The sequence below is a fragment of the Pipra filicauda genome, unplaced genomic scaffold, assembly GCF_003945595.2.
Source record: "Pipra filicauda isolate LSUMZ 115617 unplaced genomic scaffold, ASM394559v2 scaffold56_size3634133_pilon, whole genome shotgun sequence".
Lineage (NCBI taxonomy): Eukaryota > Metazoa > Chordata > Aves > Passeriformes > Pipridae > Pipra > Pipra filicauda.
The window spans coordinates 422,641-438,974 of NW_024104720.1; the positions used below are offsets into that span (position 1 = coordinate 422,641).

The following is a 16,334-nucleotide window of genomic DNA, read 5'->3' on the forward strand; positions in this document are numbered from 1 at the left end:
CTTAAAATTATTAGAACTGAGTCTGCTCTGGATGATATAGGGAAGTCTGACATTTGAGCATTAGCAAGTTCAGTAAGACTTTAGGTGCTCATCCTTTGATATAGTATTGAGATCGACAGGGCATGTGCAATTCTTCCAGAAATTCCTAGTGCTTAAAATACTTGAGAGGCAACAAGCCTGAGGCAAGGAATATTCTGTGGGATAAGATCAGCTTCTGCTGCTCTTTACATTGAAGCCATATTGGAATTTAAATAGGACAGCCTCAGCCACAGTAGTTTTTTCAGAGAAGCCATTATTTTGTCAGAACAAGTTGTGACATTTTAATTGAAATAGTTAAAAGACACCATTTCCCCTACCTATGGATACATATATTGCCTTAGGTAGTGGTAAAAAATGTTAACATAATAATTTTCTTTCATTAGAGTGTCATGTAACTAAAAAAACAAACTCAGAATGACAGGGGTATAGAACCGTTGTTCTATTTTTCTTTCCTTCTCTTTCTGCTCTTTTCCTCTCTTTCTCTCTACTCTCTTAGTGTAAACATTAAAAATGGAAATACCTTTCTGATCATACTGAGACAAAATCCCTACACCTAAACTAGATTTTAGAAAATTTCTCATAAGAACAGCAGATTCTCTACATGGAGTTTCTTGTCCTCTTTTAAATCTTGCAAAGTCCTGTGTGAAATCACGTGTCACAATTGAAACAGGCGTTTGTAACACACAGTGAGCAAGAGATAGTGCTGGTGGCCATGCTCAGGATTTAGTCACAAGGCTTTTATCTATCTGAAGGAGATTCATACAAAAGGGCTGCACCTGGTAGCTTATGTCCATAGACACTACCACCCTGACAAATACACCTTTGTCATGTTTCAATGACATGTGGCATATGTTTTTGTCATAAGGAATACATTTCCCTATAATGCTATCAGAAACACCTCTGAAGAAAGTCATAAGCGACAGGCTGGAAAATACACTAAACCCACAAAATACTTTTTTTTAAAAAAACCCCAAACATATGGAGATCCAAGCACTTGCTTGTGCTTAGGTAAAAACTTTCTTTGAGTGGATGTTTGAAGGGAAAGTCAAAAAATAATTAAGAGCAATTTTGGGGAGAGAAAAGATCACCATGATTGCTATATATTGTCATCAAGGTGTAATCATTCTGTGACCACAGCATTAATTCTTCACACACAGTTAAAAACTGTTGTCTGAAATCATGTCCTTATTTTTTTTTCTGTAGAACTGATTTTGTAACTGTTATAATTTTCAGGCTAAAAATATTTTTTTGAAAAAAAGGATTGAGGCAATTCAATGTTAAGTTGCATTTCTCAATCAGACTGAAAACATCATTCTAGGAGACATGAAGCACTTCTGTTCTTTTCCTGGGGTTAGTCTTCCAAACTCTGGCAAATCCAATGTGTGCATTAACTCTCTTGCTGCTGGTAATTGCGAAGCTGATGCTCCAACTGTGCAGTCTGAAGTTTTTCAGGATTTCCTTCATGCAACAGGGCTCCAGAGACAGCTCCAGTTTCACATTTTTACTGGTAGAATTATGGTATTCCAGTGACTAATACGAAGATGTGATAGAAGGCAAGAGAAAGAACATCAGCTGCTTAGCTAGTTTTAGTGATTGTATTTAACTAATTAAAAGGCTATGTTAAAAAAAGTCAGGTGAAGTTCTGGTGTAGAGCTCCTCATTTTGCACCACAGGAGAGTGTCAACTCTCCCTTCTGAATCTTTTTCTTCTTTCTTTCTTTTTTTTTTTAACTTTTGGACCATATGTATCCTTCCTTTGTTCATTTAAGATGTGAAATAAGGAAAGGCAAGCATCAACTGCTGTGTGTAAATAAAATTTTTTTGTTTTTTTTTTTGATTTTGCCTATCTAAGAATGAACTTCAAAAAGGCAAAAGTTATCTCAATTCAGTAACAGTATTCAGTTTTGTTTCTACTCTTATCTTATAGAAGATTCTTCCTCTATATGGTCAACAAACTTCCCTCTTCTTAAAGGGTCCTTCCTTACACCTCTTCCCTCCTAAACTCCTTCCTAACAAAACCAAAGAACACTTTTTTGCTTAAAGGTAGTTCCTTTTACTTCCTCTACCTTTTCCACCTTTTTAATTATATAGGATGGTACATTTTGGTCTCCACCCTTTCTGTTTTCTGTGTCTGTAGCTTTATTTCCACTTTAGGCATACTTCAAAAGTTTTGCCAAAAGAACAGTGTTAAGCACAAGTGCAATCCCCTATTTCTCCCTGCCCTCATTGTTAAGACAGAGGTACTCACTAACTATAGTTGTACTCCTAAAGCACAAAAAGGTCACTTTGCTGGTGAAACTTTCTTCAGGAGGCTGTACTGTCAAGAAACTCTGACCTACCACCAACAGTTTAGTTCTGCAAGTATATATATATATATGCAGCTAAATCCTTTTTTCTTTAGACATGGTATCTCTTCCAAAAAATCAAGGAACCTATTTCCTCCTTTTTGCTTCTCTCATTTTTTTTTCTACACGTGTATTCTTTCACTGTGCAATTGCACTTCTAATTTGTAATTTTTTTTTAATAAAGAAAGGCATGGAAGCATTACATGACATGTACAATGCAGTGTCTTCAATTAGTCCATTTTAGATTTTGCTATTAGAACCACAAATAGTGATCAAGCATTTTAATGTGACTCCATGTAAAAGACTCTGACTGCTACAGAAATGCCCGTGGAAAATATGAGTACCAATAATATCATCACTAAGCGGTATAATCTGCCATCAAACTTCATGAATAATACTGTATTAGAAGTGTCATTCCTGCTTCTCCTGAAGGAATACAGTGGAGAACAAGACTAATTCTGAGCAACCTGGTCTAGTGGAAGGTGTCCCTGTCCACAGCAAAGGCGTTGGAACTGGATGATCTTTAAAATCCCTTCCAGCCCAAACCATTCTATGGTTCTATGATTAACAAACAGGTGTATGGAGTTCTACCAACAGTTTTGGCTTATTTGGCATTCCATGATTCCCCCAAATCTTTTTTTTGGGGAGAGTGTATTTCTGGATGGAACACCACGACTACCCCAGCACTACTGGTAAACGTGCTACATGAGGCAGGCGATGCCTGCTTTGGGGCACACGACTGGGGCGTGCACATTACCCACTTGGAGAGGTGAAGCATTCTGGCAGCCCAGCGGCAGGGCAGGCACAGCCTCCCCCCAGCCCAAGGGAAGCCACCCCAGGGAATCCTGTGGGATCGCCTTGAGTAACCTGTAACCCAATGACCACCACCAGCTGTGCTGCTTCGTGTATATGAGTATCATGGGTGTCACGGTGTATCACTAACATACCTATAAAATATATTTATGGCTAAATAAAACCAGGCAGTGAGCTGTGGATCTGATGTTTTGGCATGTTGTTTGAACCTGGAGCACTTTTCTGTTGTGTTTTGTACTGTCTCCTCAGCCTGCTTTTAGAAGGAACTTTCAAGCATACTTCTTAAATTATATTTTACGTTTATTACCAGCCAGAAGTGTAAAGCTGAGACATTTTAAAATAAAATATTTGCATTTAAATTAAAGCCGCTGCCATGTGTGTTTCCTGCCCCTTCCCCACACTGGGCCCAGAAACCTTCCCCCACTGGGCCCAGCACTCCCCCACCCTGGGACTGGTGTCAGCTCCCAACCTCAGCTGGTTCCCAATATCCCCTCTGGACTGGTTCCAGCACCTGCCCACCCTGAGCCCCTCCCAGTATCTGCTCTGGATTGGTCCCAGTACCTGCTCCCCAGCCTGAACTGGACTCAGTATCCACCTTACACTGGTGCCAGCGTTCACCCTGGCCTGACCTGGTCCCGGTATCCACCCTGAACTGGTCCCAGTACTCACTCTTTGCCTGAACTGGTCCCAGTATCCAGCCTAGACTGGTCCTGGCACTCACTCTGGGCTGAAAAGGTCCCAGTATCCCCCTCCAGCATCTTCCCCTTGAAATCCTCCCAGCTCCCCTCCTGAACTGGTCCCAGTACCCATGCTAAGCTGCTCCCAGCACTCACTCTGTCCTAAGCTGGTCCCAATATCAATCCTAAACTGGTCCCAGCGCCCACCCTGGCCTGAACTGGTCCCAGTATCCATCCTGAACTGGTCCCGGTATCCATCCTAAACTGGTACCAGTACCCACTCAGACCTAAACTGGTCCCAGCATCCACCCTGGCTTGGCCCCAGCCTCCATCCCTGCCTCAGCTGGCCCCAGAATCCTCTCTCAGCCCGTTATGGCGCTGCCCGCCCCCGGCCCGCCAGGGGGCTCCTGGAGCGGACAGACGGACACACAGACGGAGGGCAGACGTCCCTAGGGCGCGCTCCCCATTGGCTGAGGCGCTCGCCACCGCCCGCCAATGGCCGCTCTCCTGGGACGTGGCTGCGGCAGTGGCGGAAGTGACGGAAGCGGGCGCGAGCCGCCGGAAAGCGGTCCCGGCGGCGAGAGATGTGGTTTGGACCTGAAATACCAGGATAACGCCTAAATGATCGAATAATAACCCAGTTCATCCGCCCGACGCGCGTCCCCTGCCCCCAACTGATCACTGGCAAGCACCGTGCGAACAAGAATTGGAGTTGTTGGTTTGTTAGTTCCCCGCCCCGGCTGTGCAGGATGAGCGCCGTGGCTGAGGAGGTTAAGGCAGAAGACGGCAAAGCGAAATTTGAAAGAAAAGTGTTTTATTGCGAAGTGAGTGCGTTTCTTTGGTGGCTTTTGAGGGCGGGTGCTCGAGTGCGGGCATTGCGAGGTGTGCGGGTACCGGAGACTGCGCTCTCCGACATGACCCAGCTGTGGTGTGGGAGACCTGTGAGCGAGGGGAGCTGTAATGTGAGAGGAGAATAATGTGGTCGGTCTCTAGGAGAGCTGCTTGCCTCAGGGTTCGGTGAATTCAGGCTGTTCTTGAGCCATCAGGGGTGCGGTGTGATGGTTCTTAATTGTAGCCTTTCCAGTCTCTGGTCAGTGTTTCTCATAGGTGGCTGCAGGGGCCCGTTTGTCTTTAAAGGCTGCAACGTGCTAAATTTGTCAATGTCCTATTATTGTTCTAGCACTGAATATTTTTCTGGCGCGTTCAAGTTCTGCAACAGTATGTCAAGAGAGTAGACAATATTAGCATGCATTAGTCTTTCCCTTTTTTTAAAGCTAAAGATAATACGAAATATTTGTACATCTGTAATGTTTTCCGTTAATTATTGCAATGGTGTGTGTCTGTGGATCTTAATGAAATGCAGATATCTTCCTCCATTGTTCCTCTGATGGCTTTGATGTAACAGTGAACGGAGTTGCAGTTATTCTAGGGCATAATTTTGCCTCTGTTCCTTTCTAGTCACTATATGGTCATCCCTTTTTGCTGGCTTTCTACCCTGAAGAAGTTTAGAAAACTAAGAGTGGTAGGAGAGAAGGGGGAAGCTCTTAAAAACTTCTTAACACCTGATTTATTTAAACATGTATTTAAGCATCATTTGAACAGGTTTGGGTACTATTTCTGGTCATTTTAGTGGTATGCTGCTCTTTTAAATGTCATGCAAAGTGTACTGTTAAGCCAGAGAAGACCTTGAGAATTACACGGTAGGAACGGGTGTATTTCGAGTTCTTATTTGACACCAGCTGCAGAATATCTGTAGCATAACTGACGATGTGCTTTCATTTATCTCTTTTAGGTTTGTAAAGTTTCTTGTGTGAGTTCTATAAGTCTTCAGTCACACTATCGTGGTGCAAAGCACAGAAAGGTAAACTTTTTCCATATTAGATGTATATGCAAATTTAATCATAAATCTGGGACTCAGTTCTTGATTTCACACGGCTTCAAGTGCTTATTTAACTTATTGATAGATCTGTAACAGCAATTTGCTTGAAATATCCCAAGAAAAAGATGAGGAGGTGGAACTCTCACAACTGTACTTTGTACAGCATGTAACTTGAAACATCAGCCATACCTCAAGGTAAATGTGTGCTAATTGTGAATTAACATTTGAATTACATAGGGAGCCACAAATGGTGAAAGAATGTAACCTTCTGATTTTGGATACAGTTGGTAAAGGGACTGTTCTGTTTTGCAAGTCTACATAGCTCACCTGTACTGTGAACAAAACTGGAAACTGGCTTACTTATTGCTTTGATATTAACATCAGTTCTGATTTCCTGGAGAGGTTACATAGATTCAACTAACAAGACTGACAGTTCTGGTTTTTTTTGAGGCATCTCAATAACAGCTCCCTGGTTTAAGCACAAAACAAGTAAAGGCATTAAATTATTAGACAACGTTCTGAGAGGATTTATTTAGAGATGAGGCTTTTACAAATGTTGTTTGGCTGAACCTCTGACTGTTGATTGGCTGATGATTGTCTTCTATTTAAAATTCCACCACATTCTCAGTCTATAAAGGTGAGATGTAGTTGTCTGTACTCCGATCTCAGCAGATTGTTTGTATTGTTGTGGCACTGTAGTGCCTGCTCTGACATTTTCTTAATGACACGTTGTTCTTCCTGGAACATTAAAGACTAACTGCAATACTGCCTTTCTCAAGTGTTTGTAGGCCCCTTTTTTTGTTGAAGATGAGGGACGTCTCCCCGCCTCTTTGCTTTCAAGACAGATTAATAATATTTTGTTGTCTGCTTGCTGGTCACTTTAGTAGTGTTGATTCTTATTTGAGTCAGTGGCTCTACTTTCTCAAAATGCTTTTTTCCTCCCAGGATTGAGACTTCTTGTTCCCTTGTAGACTTTTCATGTCCTGCCAAACGTCCCTACTGATGCAAGGAATTCCTTTGGTTTTGTGGTTGTTTCTTTTTTTTTCCTCAGCTAAGTTTCATAGCAATCCAATTATTGCTGTTTTTCCCTTTTAAAGTAGAAAAAGTAGTGGTTATTTTCTTAGAAAATGTGCACATAGTTTTCCTTCTGTTTCACTTTTGGAAATTGGTGTGTGCTAGGCAACATCTGTCAAACTTTCTTGTGTCAAGGAAGGCCTGCAAACCGATAGGGAACAAGAACTGGGCAGGTTGAAAAACTGGGTGCGTGTTAGATGATAAATGTTAGTCCTGGTGTGTGGAATCCTGTAAGTCATGTGGCTGCTCCAAGATTGCCTCATCATTCTTTTCAGTTATCTTACTTTAAACTATTAAATCTATTGGATGTTTTGGTGGGAAAAGATCAGAACTCATGGAGTTCTTTCAAGTTTTTGTGTCACTAGGTTTGAAGGAACCATGAAAGCCCTGAGCTTACGTTCCTTTTTGATACAGTGTAGGTGTTGATAGTGAAGACCTCTCAGTTTGTTCCTGGCTAGAGGCATTCCTCTTCAAACTAATACCATAGGATGGTCTATGACAACTTAACAAAATGAAGAGAAGGTAGTAGTTCTTTACCTAAATCACAATACTGGCCTGGCCAACCCCCCAGCCATTTTTTATAACTTTAGTCAAATTACTTTTTTCCTATCAGTTACCTATTTGTTTTTAAAATAGCATTGTTAAAGGTGCTTTGTGCTTGCCCTCCACCAGGAGGTGTTACAAAAATACAGGAAAAAGGACTCCATCAAAAGGACAGTCACTGGGAAAATGTCAAGAAACAAATGTAAACACGTGCTACATTGTGAAATGATTTTCATTTCATTGGCCTACATTTCCATAGCTATTCAAAGTAAAATGTGTTATTTTGAGTAGCTGTGGTAGTAAAGGTTGTCTACAAAGGTTGTCTGAAACAATTGTAGTAATACTTCTGTTGACTTTGTGTACATGGCTATTCTATCTCTCTTTTTTTTTTTTTTTGGGACTTTGAATAGGTACCTAAATTATTTCTGCATACCTTTTTTTCATCTCTATATGTTGATTGTTTTTTCTCCTGAGTATCAGTACCACTGACTCCTAAGCATTAACATTAGAATGCATAATTTCTTTAGAGGAGGTCACTTTGCAAACATCTAAGAATACTTCTTAGGTAAATTGTACTGAATGCATTGCTTCCATAAAACTAGGCAGAATTGTAATAGTGACCTATGTATAAGGAAATAATTAAGTCAAATTCTTAATTGTATTGAGGAAGTCTGATTGCAGTGTGCTGTACTCCTTGGACTCCAGAAAGATTGCTTTGGATGAGTTGGAGATTGTTAGGATGTTTTTCCTGTACTGACTTGGTCTGGCTGTTTAAACTGACAGTGCCTAAATAATTTACTGCTGGAGGGCAAAACGTAAATATACCTGCCTCTTCCTGGTTGCTTAGGCAGACTGCTGAGATTTTTTAATTTGGATGGAAGTTTTATCCAGAATATTTTGTTACTTCCCCAACTAAAAGAGAATTAGCCTATACCTAAAGCCTCATCAAATTCCTCTGTGTTGGAGGCAAATAATTTTGTGTGTTAATCCGAGTGGACATTCTTACAAGAAAGTGAGTCCTGAGTTGTTTAATTTGTATTTGCATTTGTATATTTGCAGACTCAGTGCTTTGTAACTCTTTGGGTTGATGTGTGATTCATTTCAGGGGGTAGAAATAGGCTGGGTGACATACTGCAAATAGAAGTAATTTAAAAATATATCAAGCAAATCACTAGTCAGCACAATGACTTTCTTTGAATGCTTAATTTACAGAATATTAGCTAAGATTTTAATTCTACATAGTGTACCTCTTTAGAGTTCATTTAGTTTCTGTCCCTGAGAGTTGATTCTTTGTTGTGCCAAGAGTTTGTATTCCTCACTGACTTCAGTGTTCATGACTGTGATGGTTACCATATCCTTCAACTGGAGCTGGAGTAATAAGAATACACATCTAATTTCTTTCTATTGCTGATAGTTCATGAGGCCAAACCCGTTTAAAAAGTGCTGCTGGACAAAAGATTTGAGGGGCTGAGGTGATCACAGTACAAGGCTGTGTGTATTTTGTGCACTGAGTGCCATGTGACCTCTGTATAGTTGCTTAATGGTGGGTTTTGTGGTTTTGTTGCTGAACAGGTATTGATGGGACAGGGAGTTGTGGAAAGTGACTTAGCCAAAATATCATTCATACACGTGTGTATAATTCTTGGCTCTGGAAACTGGAATTGGCTTGTATTATATACTTTGAAAAACAGTTGCATGTTACTTCTAGCCATTATGGTAAAATATTTAGAAAACAACTAAGCTTACTAATGCTTTTCGTTGAACCAAGCCTGTGAGAGTAATGGGGGATACACTGCATGAAAGGTGAGTTTGGTTGGCCTTTTTTTTTTTTTTTGGACAGCTGAGTAAAAGTCTAGGCCTTTTGAGGGAACAGTCCCCAAATAAAATATACCTGCATATACCTGAGATATGGTGGTATGTGATATATTTTAATCTAGTTTTGTAAATATGCATTAGCTTTATTGCTCAGTTTGCTGGAAGGGAAATCCTGGAGTGGAATGTCTTTTTTTGCATGTCTTTTGAATGGCCCTTTGCAGGTATGGCACCAGCAGAAGTGTTGCCTCTTCTGTGAACTGTATTTGGAGCATAGATGAAGATTGTTTCTGGTTCTGTCAAAGATTCAAGGTTCCTTGCCCTCCCTTCATATCTGAAGTTAGATAGGTAGAAATGCCTACCATGTCCCAAAAGGAGAAAAATCTGCATTCAAGACTCTGCAAGCTCATTAGAAACAAGAGCTGTTAATCTCTGTCTTCACTATTTCAGTGTTCTAATTTCTTCTACCTCTTACCCTTGGTTGCTGTGCATCAGAACCTGTGGTTGAAAATACCTGATGTACAGCCAACTTTTCTGCCCTTTCTTATGGCATTAAAATCAACCATGCTGGAAAAGCATTTCAGTCGTGCATTTTTGTGTTGATACTTGGAATGCTAACATAGCTATGTTTCAGTTAGAGGAAAATTACCTGGCTGTCGCATTGTTTATGTTTGGTCTCAAAAAGCATGCTGTCATGTTCTGCAGCCTATCTTTATGATCCAGAGAGACTTAAATTGTGGAGCTTTTCTTTTGAGAAAAACAAATAAACAAACCATGCAGAAAACCAACCAACCAACCAAAACTTGCTGCTGACATCTAGCAGATGTATTTCAGAAGTGTATATGTTTAAGAACAACTAAATTATGTTTATGTAATACTTAACTATGCACATGAAACTGTTCTGTTAGATGACTGGTGAACTTGGATTGTGTGGAAAACTACTTTATGCAATACCCCTTACAGGTATTGAGGTATCTACAAAACTACATTAACCCAGTGTACGTGGGAGGTTTTAACCCTTAAAACCAGTAGTTTTTGAGTTTTGGCTTCTCAAAGTTAGACACTTTGTTAAAAGTTACTCTAACTTTTCATAGTCTCAGCTCAAAAACAGCTGTTGCAACACTTGACCCAGGACAGAGAATAAGTTGTTTACCTAATGTGTGAGAATCTTAATTCCTGATGTAGAAGGGATCACAAGTAAAATGGACCCCTTAGCTTCAGCGGTGAAACTCCATTTCTGATATTAGCAGTAACAAAAGTGCAGTCAAAGCTGATTGTCTGAAAAGGGTCAGAAGGAAATTCTTTTTGAGCAGCAGCTCACAGTTGCTAATGTTTTCTGCACTTGTCTGAAAAACTTGGTATTAGCAGCTGTTTGTTGTAGAACTGCAGAATGGCAAGTAACAAAAACTTGGAGCAGCATAACTGCAAGGGAGGTTGTGTCTGTATTCTAAGTTTATGAAATCCTTCTGAGCTTATACAAAACCATCCACTATCTGTGGCGATATTGGGACTTAGGTAACTTCCTAACTGCCATGGAAGGACAGCGTTTTGGCTTCTCAAACAATTAACTGCTACGTCAGTCTTGCTTCCTGTTGAATTGTGACACCCATGTGCATTATCTCTTCCATGCCACTGAATTCTGAAAATATGGCACTTAACTCCATGGACTGCTCTGGACAGAGAGATGCTTTACAAGTGGAACGATCATACGTATTGTTTCTTTCTTGTAAATGTCAAGTTTGTGTTTATTTGCCAAAAAGTTCTCAAAATGAGTCAGGATTGTTTTAGCCATGTTCTGAAATGGAAATTTAAGTTCCTCTTTCCCTTAGATTCTGCCAGAAAGTGGTCTGTTCTGGATTCAGCTGATAAAAGCCACTTTTCCTGTTCTTCATTATATGAATGATCTTTCATGAGATTTGGCTAGCCTTAAGGTTTAGCCAAATCTACTCAAAGTGGTGGAGGAGCTGCTTTTAGTTAGTTTGTTTTCCCTTTTGTGGAGAGGTTTTCTTTTTTTTTTTTTTTTTTTTTTTTTTGGTGGGAACTACAACTTTTGAAAGCTTAGGAGCTGCAGTCATGCAGAACTCAAGGTTTTCCTGGCATCTTTGAGATGTTGTGTTTCAATCCATAATCATCTCTTAAAACTTAATTAAGTAACAAGGCTTTCTTGAAATTAAACTTGTGTTAACTGTAAGTACACTTTTGTCAGTACTTCCAGCTTTTGCAGAAAATCATAAAGGCTCTAATTTTTCCTATATGACAATGGAAACTTTGGCCTGTAATGTGATTGGTCTGCGAAGGCTTCTCAGGAAGTACAGGGTTTTTCCTTCAGATGGTGCAACACATTAATTTCTTTTTCTTATTTTATTTTGGGATGACTTGCGTCTTCATAATTAAAGAAAGAGAAAGCCCTGAGATCCAAGACTGTCTGTTGTAAGTATAACACTTTTTTCTTTCCAGCCTTCTAGGACAGATATTTCTTGGGAATTTTAATGTTTGTTGCTGTTTTAGTAGTTCAGGTATTTGCATTTGCCAGATTCATGTGTCTGTAACTGTGGTTCTGTTTATATGCTGAACATTCTTCTGAGATTTTCTATCTAGTAAACTGTGGAGCAAAGAATTATTTTAGAGCACAAAACCTTAATTATGCCTTTCCACATGTAAATGTTTGTATATCTGCGTGGTGGAGGGATGCGTAGTCAGTATTTTCGTTTCTCACCTTCCCAGGCTAAACCACCTCCCACTTTTCTGTCAGCTTTACACGCTCACTGCTAAGCTTCAGGCAGTATGCTAAGAAGCTAAATCAGCAGTCTAACACAGCACCGTTGCAGATGCAGCTCTACCAGTGCTGAAATTGCTTGGCTGCATCACAGGAATGTTCTGCCTCTCATTATTGTAGTGGACTTGGAGTAGCAAAGATGTATTCAAGGTGAATTCAGTTGTTGGGGTGTCTTTTCCCCCAGAAACTGAGAATGTGAATCCAGACTGTCGTATGTGAATGAAAATAAAAGTTGTGGTGAAAAGTTGAAAATGTGGGATATAACTAGCTCACAGTGGAAATGAAAATCCTGTTGTAAAGGTACTTATGGTGATGTACGGGAAGCAGAGTACATAGGCAGATATGGGAATATTGATACAAACCAGTGAGGTGATTAAAACCCAAAATGGTTATACAGTCAGTCATCACAAGAAATAAGCCTTTCACTTCTACTTTATCTTCTTAGCCTGTTCTCCCAAGAAACAAGGCTTACGTTCCGGCTTTGTCATCTGTTCCCCAGTATCTTTTGAACCTTGCAGTCTTTTTGAACCAAGTTAATCAAGAGTGCCTGAAAAGTCACATCTGCACAGAGGAGAGCGATGGTGTCAGTCCTGTACTGAGGGAAGTGCTGCAGGTTGAGCTCACCACTTGCTGGACCCTGAAGAATCAACACACGCGAAAGATTTATAAAAGCACTGGTCAGAGGCAACCTTCTAAGAAACTGGACTTCATTATCTGCTCTCATGGTTTTGTGTTGATAAGAGAATTAGTGCAAGACATGTCATTCAAGTGTGTGAACAATTATGAGGTTTTGCCTCAGCAGACATGACTGCCATCTGCAGATCTTCTCTTTCTAGAAATACTGATAATGGAACTCCTTGAAAGAATTTGAATAAGTTGTGAAAACTTATAGATCTTCTCAAGATCCAGTGGATTCAAGCACTCCAAAATTGCATTTGTACCTCAGCAACAAGAACATATCCGTGTGGCTATGGGAAGGCTTTTTAGTTAAAGGCGCTTTCTACAGATTTCTTTGAATTTCTTGTGAAAAATGATCATTAAAACTAACTCATCACTCACTAACTGAAGAGGTTCTTTCTTCAAGATCATAAAATCCTGTTTTGGAGGAGTAATGTAAAGGATGCATGGGACAGAAAGTGAGACTTGAATAAGGTGACAGAAGGTGTGGCAGCAAAACTATGAAAAGAATGGTGGAACGCAGGAGCCTGTTGCAAAGACCTACGTCTTTAGAAAACAGTCGTGTGTGTACAAGCTCAGTGTCCCATGGAGAATTTGGGTTAAGAATGTGTGCATGCTACAAACACTGTATCTTTGGAAATGTCATGACTTGGAATCTTTTAATTGTGATGTATCTTATAGAACAAGAAGAGAGAAATTAAAATATCTGATTATTAAAGTGAAGAATCTAGATGTGAACCTTTGGTAAACAAGTTAGCTCTAACTTCTGGAGGAGTCCCAGCATCACAGGGTGCCACATGTCAGAAGCATTACAAGGTGTGCTTTTATCCAGAAAGTTTTCTTCCTCAGCAATCATTTTGAAGCAATCAGAAACTTTTACTTCTAATACAAAACAATTATTCATACTATCGATGTCTCCTTTATCCTACTCTACCAGTACTTCATTTTGCTTCACTGAAGACCAAGATGTGGCAGGCTGATTTGCAAGCCACTGGTAGGGTTTATTTGTCCAAAAGAGACTGCAATTTGGCCTTATGAAATCTATTTGTATGTTTTAGTTGTGACGGATTGGGTGTTATTATAAGCAGAAAAGCTTTTCACCTGAGTAAGTTTTTCAGCAATAGCAATTCAGATTTAATTTTGGGAACTTTAATGCAGAATTATACAGTCAGTTTTACAGAACTTCTTGAAACTCTCCCACGGATATATTACCAGTTATAGAAATAATTCTCCCTCGAGATCCAGCAGATCCAGGAAATTCATTGTGCTCTGTCACTGAGATAAAAGAATAAATTACAAATTTGTTTGGCCTTTATTTTTTCATTTTATGTAACTGATGCCTTTTTCTACAGTTTACAGATTTATGTTGTAGAGCATGGACAAAAATTTTACTGCATTTGTGGAATTCAGTAGTAAAGTTTTGTGAATGAGCATAGAAAGTATGGATATTCTTAAATTAGATGCCATGTGTAAAGTATAAATCCAGTATTATTTCAGGATATAAATTAATGAGATACTCCTGTTATTGCTGCTGGATCTGCAATCTTGTTCTAATGTTCATTTTATCAAATATTCCAGTGAGAGTGAAATGTGAAAGCATGTTCAAAGAGCCAGGAAAAAAAATGTCTGGATTTTGTGAAAGTGAAGGGTGAGTTTTCTCAGAAATCACTTGGAACAAAACCTGACAAGTATCTGAAATGTCCACTAAAGGTCTAAAGATGAACAGGTGCTTCGGAGGATGAGGTTTGACATATTTAGAATGTTTTACACCAACATCTGCATTTTCTTCCTTGCTGCAGAATTAAAAGAAGTTCCTTTGTTAGTAGGGAGAACAGTTCTAATGCTGTTATCGTTTGTAACCCAAAATTTAAAAAGACAAATGATTTAGATTCTGAGTGTTTCCCAATGGGACATGCCATGTACAGTATCCTTTCTGAACTCATCAAAAGTAACTGTGGTGAGTGCATGTAACCTGTTTTACTGTACAATCATGTTGGCTTTGAAGTCACTTAAGTGAGGAAATGCCCATGTTTCCAGGTGTTTGTTTTTGGAGGAGTACCGCTTTCTGTAAGAAAGTCATCTGCATACCTTCTGAATTTCCATATGGCAAAACTATCAACAAGTCATTTTTGTTATAATGACAGAATTGGATGTCTGGGGCAGTTTTTAGTTGTTTTGGTTTGGGTTTGTTGGGGTTTTTTTGCCTGCTCTTCAGCAGTTCAGAGGAGAGCACCTTAATGGAAGATAGGGGAATGGAAGATGCTGAAGTTCTAAGACTTTAGTAAGAGAGTTAAATCAAAGCTCAGCTGAGTGTATGAATTTTAGTCATGTAATTCCTTTGTACAGTGATATAATTAGACAGATGAAATACTTCTTTCAGCTTGTTTTGAGGCAGTTGCACATGTATTCAGGGATAAGAAGGGGAGGAGACCAAACATTGTTTTTTTTCTTGGGACCTCTTGGCCAAAATAGAGAAGTTTGGAAAACTTTTTGCTTTGAGCAAGAGGCATTAAATGATGGGGAGATGCCGACATACATGTTAGGCAAATGTTTGCTGGGCAATAGCAAAATCCAGTGGTTTACTACTATGAGTCAGCTCAGGCAGAAGGCATAGTATAGGGTATGAGCCCTATTAAAGCTATTTCTGGGCTGCCTAGCTTTATTGGTGAAATTAATTTGGCAAGAGAAGTGGATTAATGAATTTTTTTTTCACACAGCCTGTGGAATTTTTCTCGCGTTACATTGAGGTGCAGAGTTAGCTTGCAGTGCTGCTCTTACAACAATACAAAAGTGTAATAAGGAATGCTGTTAGGTGCTTAGTTATTAGATCTGCTAATCTGCATCTGCATCTTTCAACCTAAAACCTCTACGTAGCACCATGAGTAAAGAAAGCTTCACTGTGGTGGTAGACATGGAGTCAAGGGGAGGAATCCAGTCTGAAGATAAACTGCAGTTATTTAACAGCACTGACAGCAAATTCTCCAGTGAAAGTACAGACATCATGTGTTCAATAGTTACTGCCTTATCAGTATACTAATCAGCATTTCAGCTTTGTTATCAGAAATTTATTTATTTTAACATGTCTCTCCATGCTCAGTGTTTGTTAAACATTGATAACCAGGCATGAGGTTTTGGGATGTATAACTACTGCAATGTTTTCAAAAAAACCCCAACCTGGAAGTTCTTTTCTGGCTTGAAGACTAGAAGAGGAAATGTTTCAGAAGACGTAATAATAGAAGTATAAGATTGAAAACTGCTTCAACACCCTTACCCACCTCTCTCTTGGGGAGTTTCTCTATACACTGGAATGTGGCGTCCTTTTGCACTTCCCCTCTTGCATTCAAAAGGGAATCTGCAGTACTGAACTCAGTACTTCTTTGCTGTTGAATAGCTGAATTGACAATGTCTGATACTACCCTTAAGTTTTGAAACATGGCTGTGAAACATTAGGAATGTGTGTGTATTACAAATGCACTTACAGATGTTTCTTTGTTCTCCATCTTTTATATGTTCAGCACTCTGAATATTGAAAGGAAAGGGTTCTTTTTGTTCATTTATGTAGGTAACTAGTAACTGGAAAATAGCCCTTACTAAATAAAATCATTAGCTGAAAGGGATTTCCTGATACTGATAAGATTTCCTAACTTCCTGATTGAAGCAGGACTACTGCCAGTGCTGGATCATCCCTTGCTGAATTCT

The 16,334-nt window shown here is 39.6% G+C and overlaps 1 protein-coding gene across 5 annotated transcripts in view; it reads left to right on the forward strand.

The window, feature by feature from the left end:
• Positions 1-4,449: 4,449 nt before the first annotated feature.
• Positions 4,450-16,334, forward strand: part of LOC113998157 — a 30,917-nt gene continuing 19,032 nt past the window's right edge. For 2 of the 5 annotated variants that reach the window (XM_027740605.2, XM_027740613.2), the window contains exons 1-3: positions 4,450-4,697; positions 5,666-5,734; positions 11,578-11,611. In XM_027740605.2, coding sequence (XP_027596406.1) covers positions 4,623-4,697; positions 5,666-5,734; positions 11,578-11,611 — 178 coding nt within the window. In that variant the 5' untranslated portion in view covers positions 4,450-4,622. The other 3 variants (XM_039387520.1, XM_027740622.2, XM_039387519.1) reach the window with 3 other exon arrangements.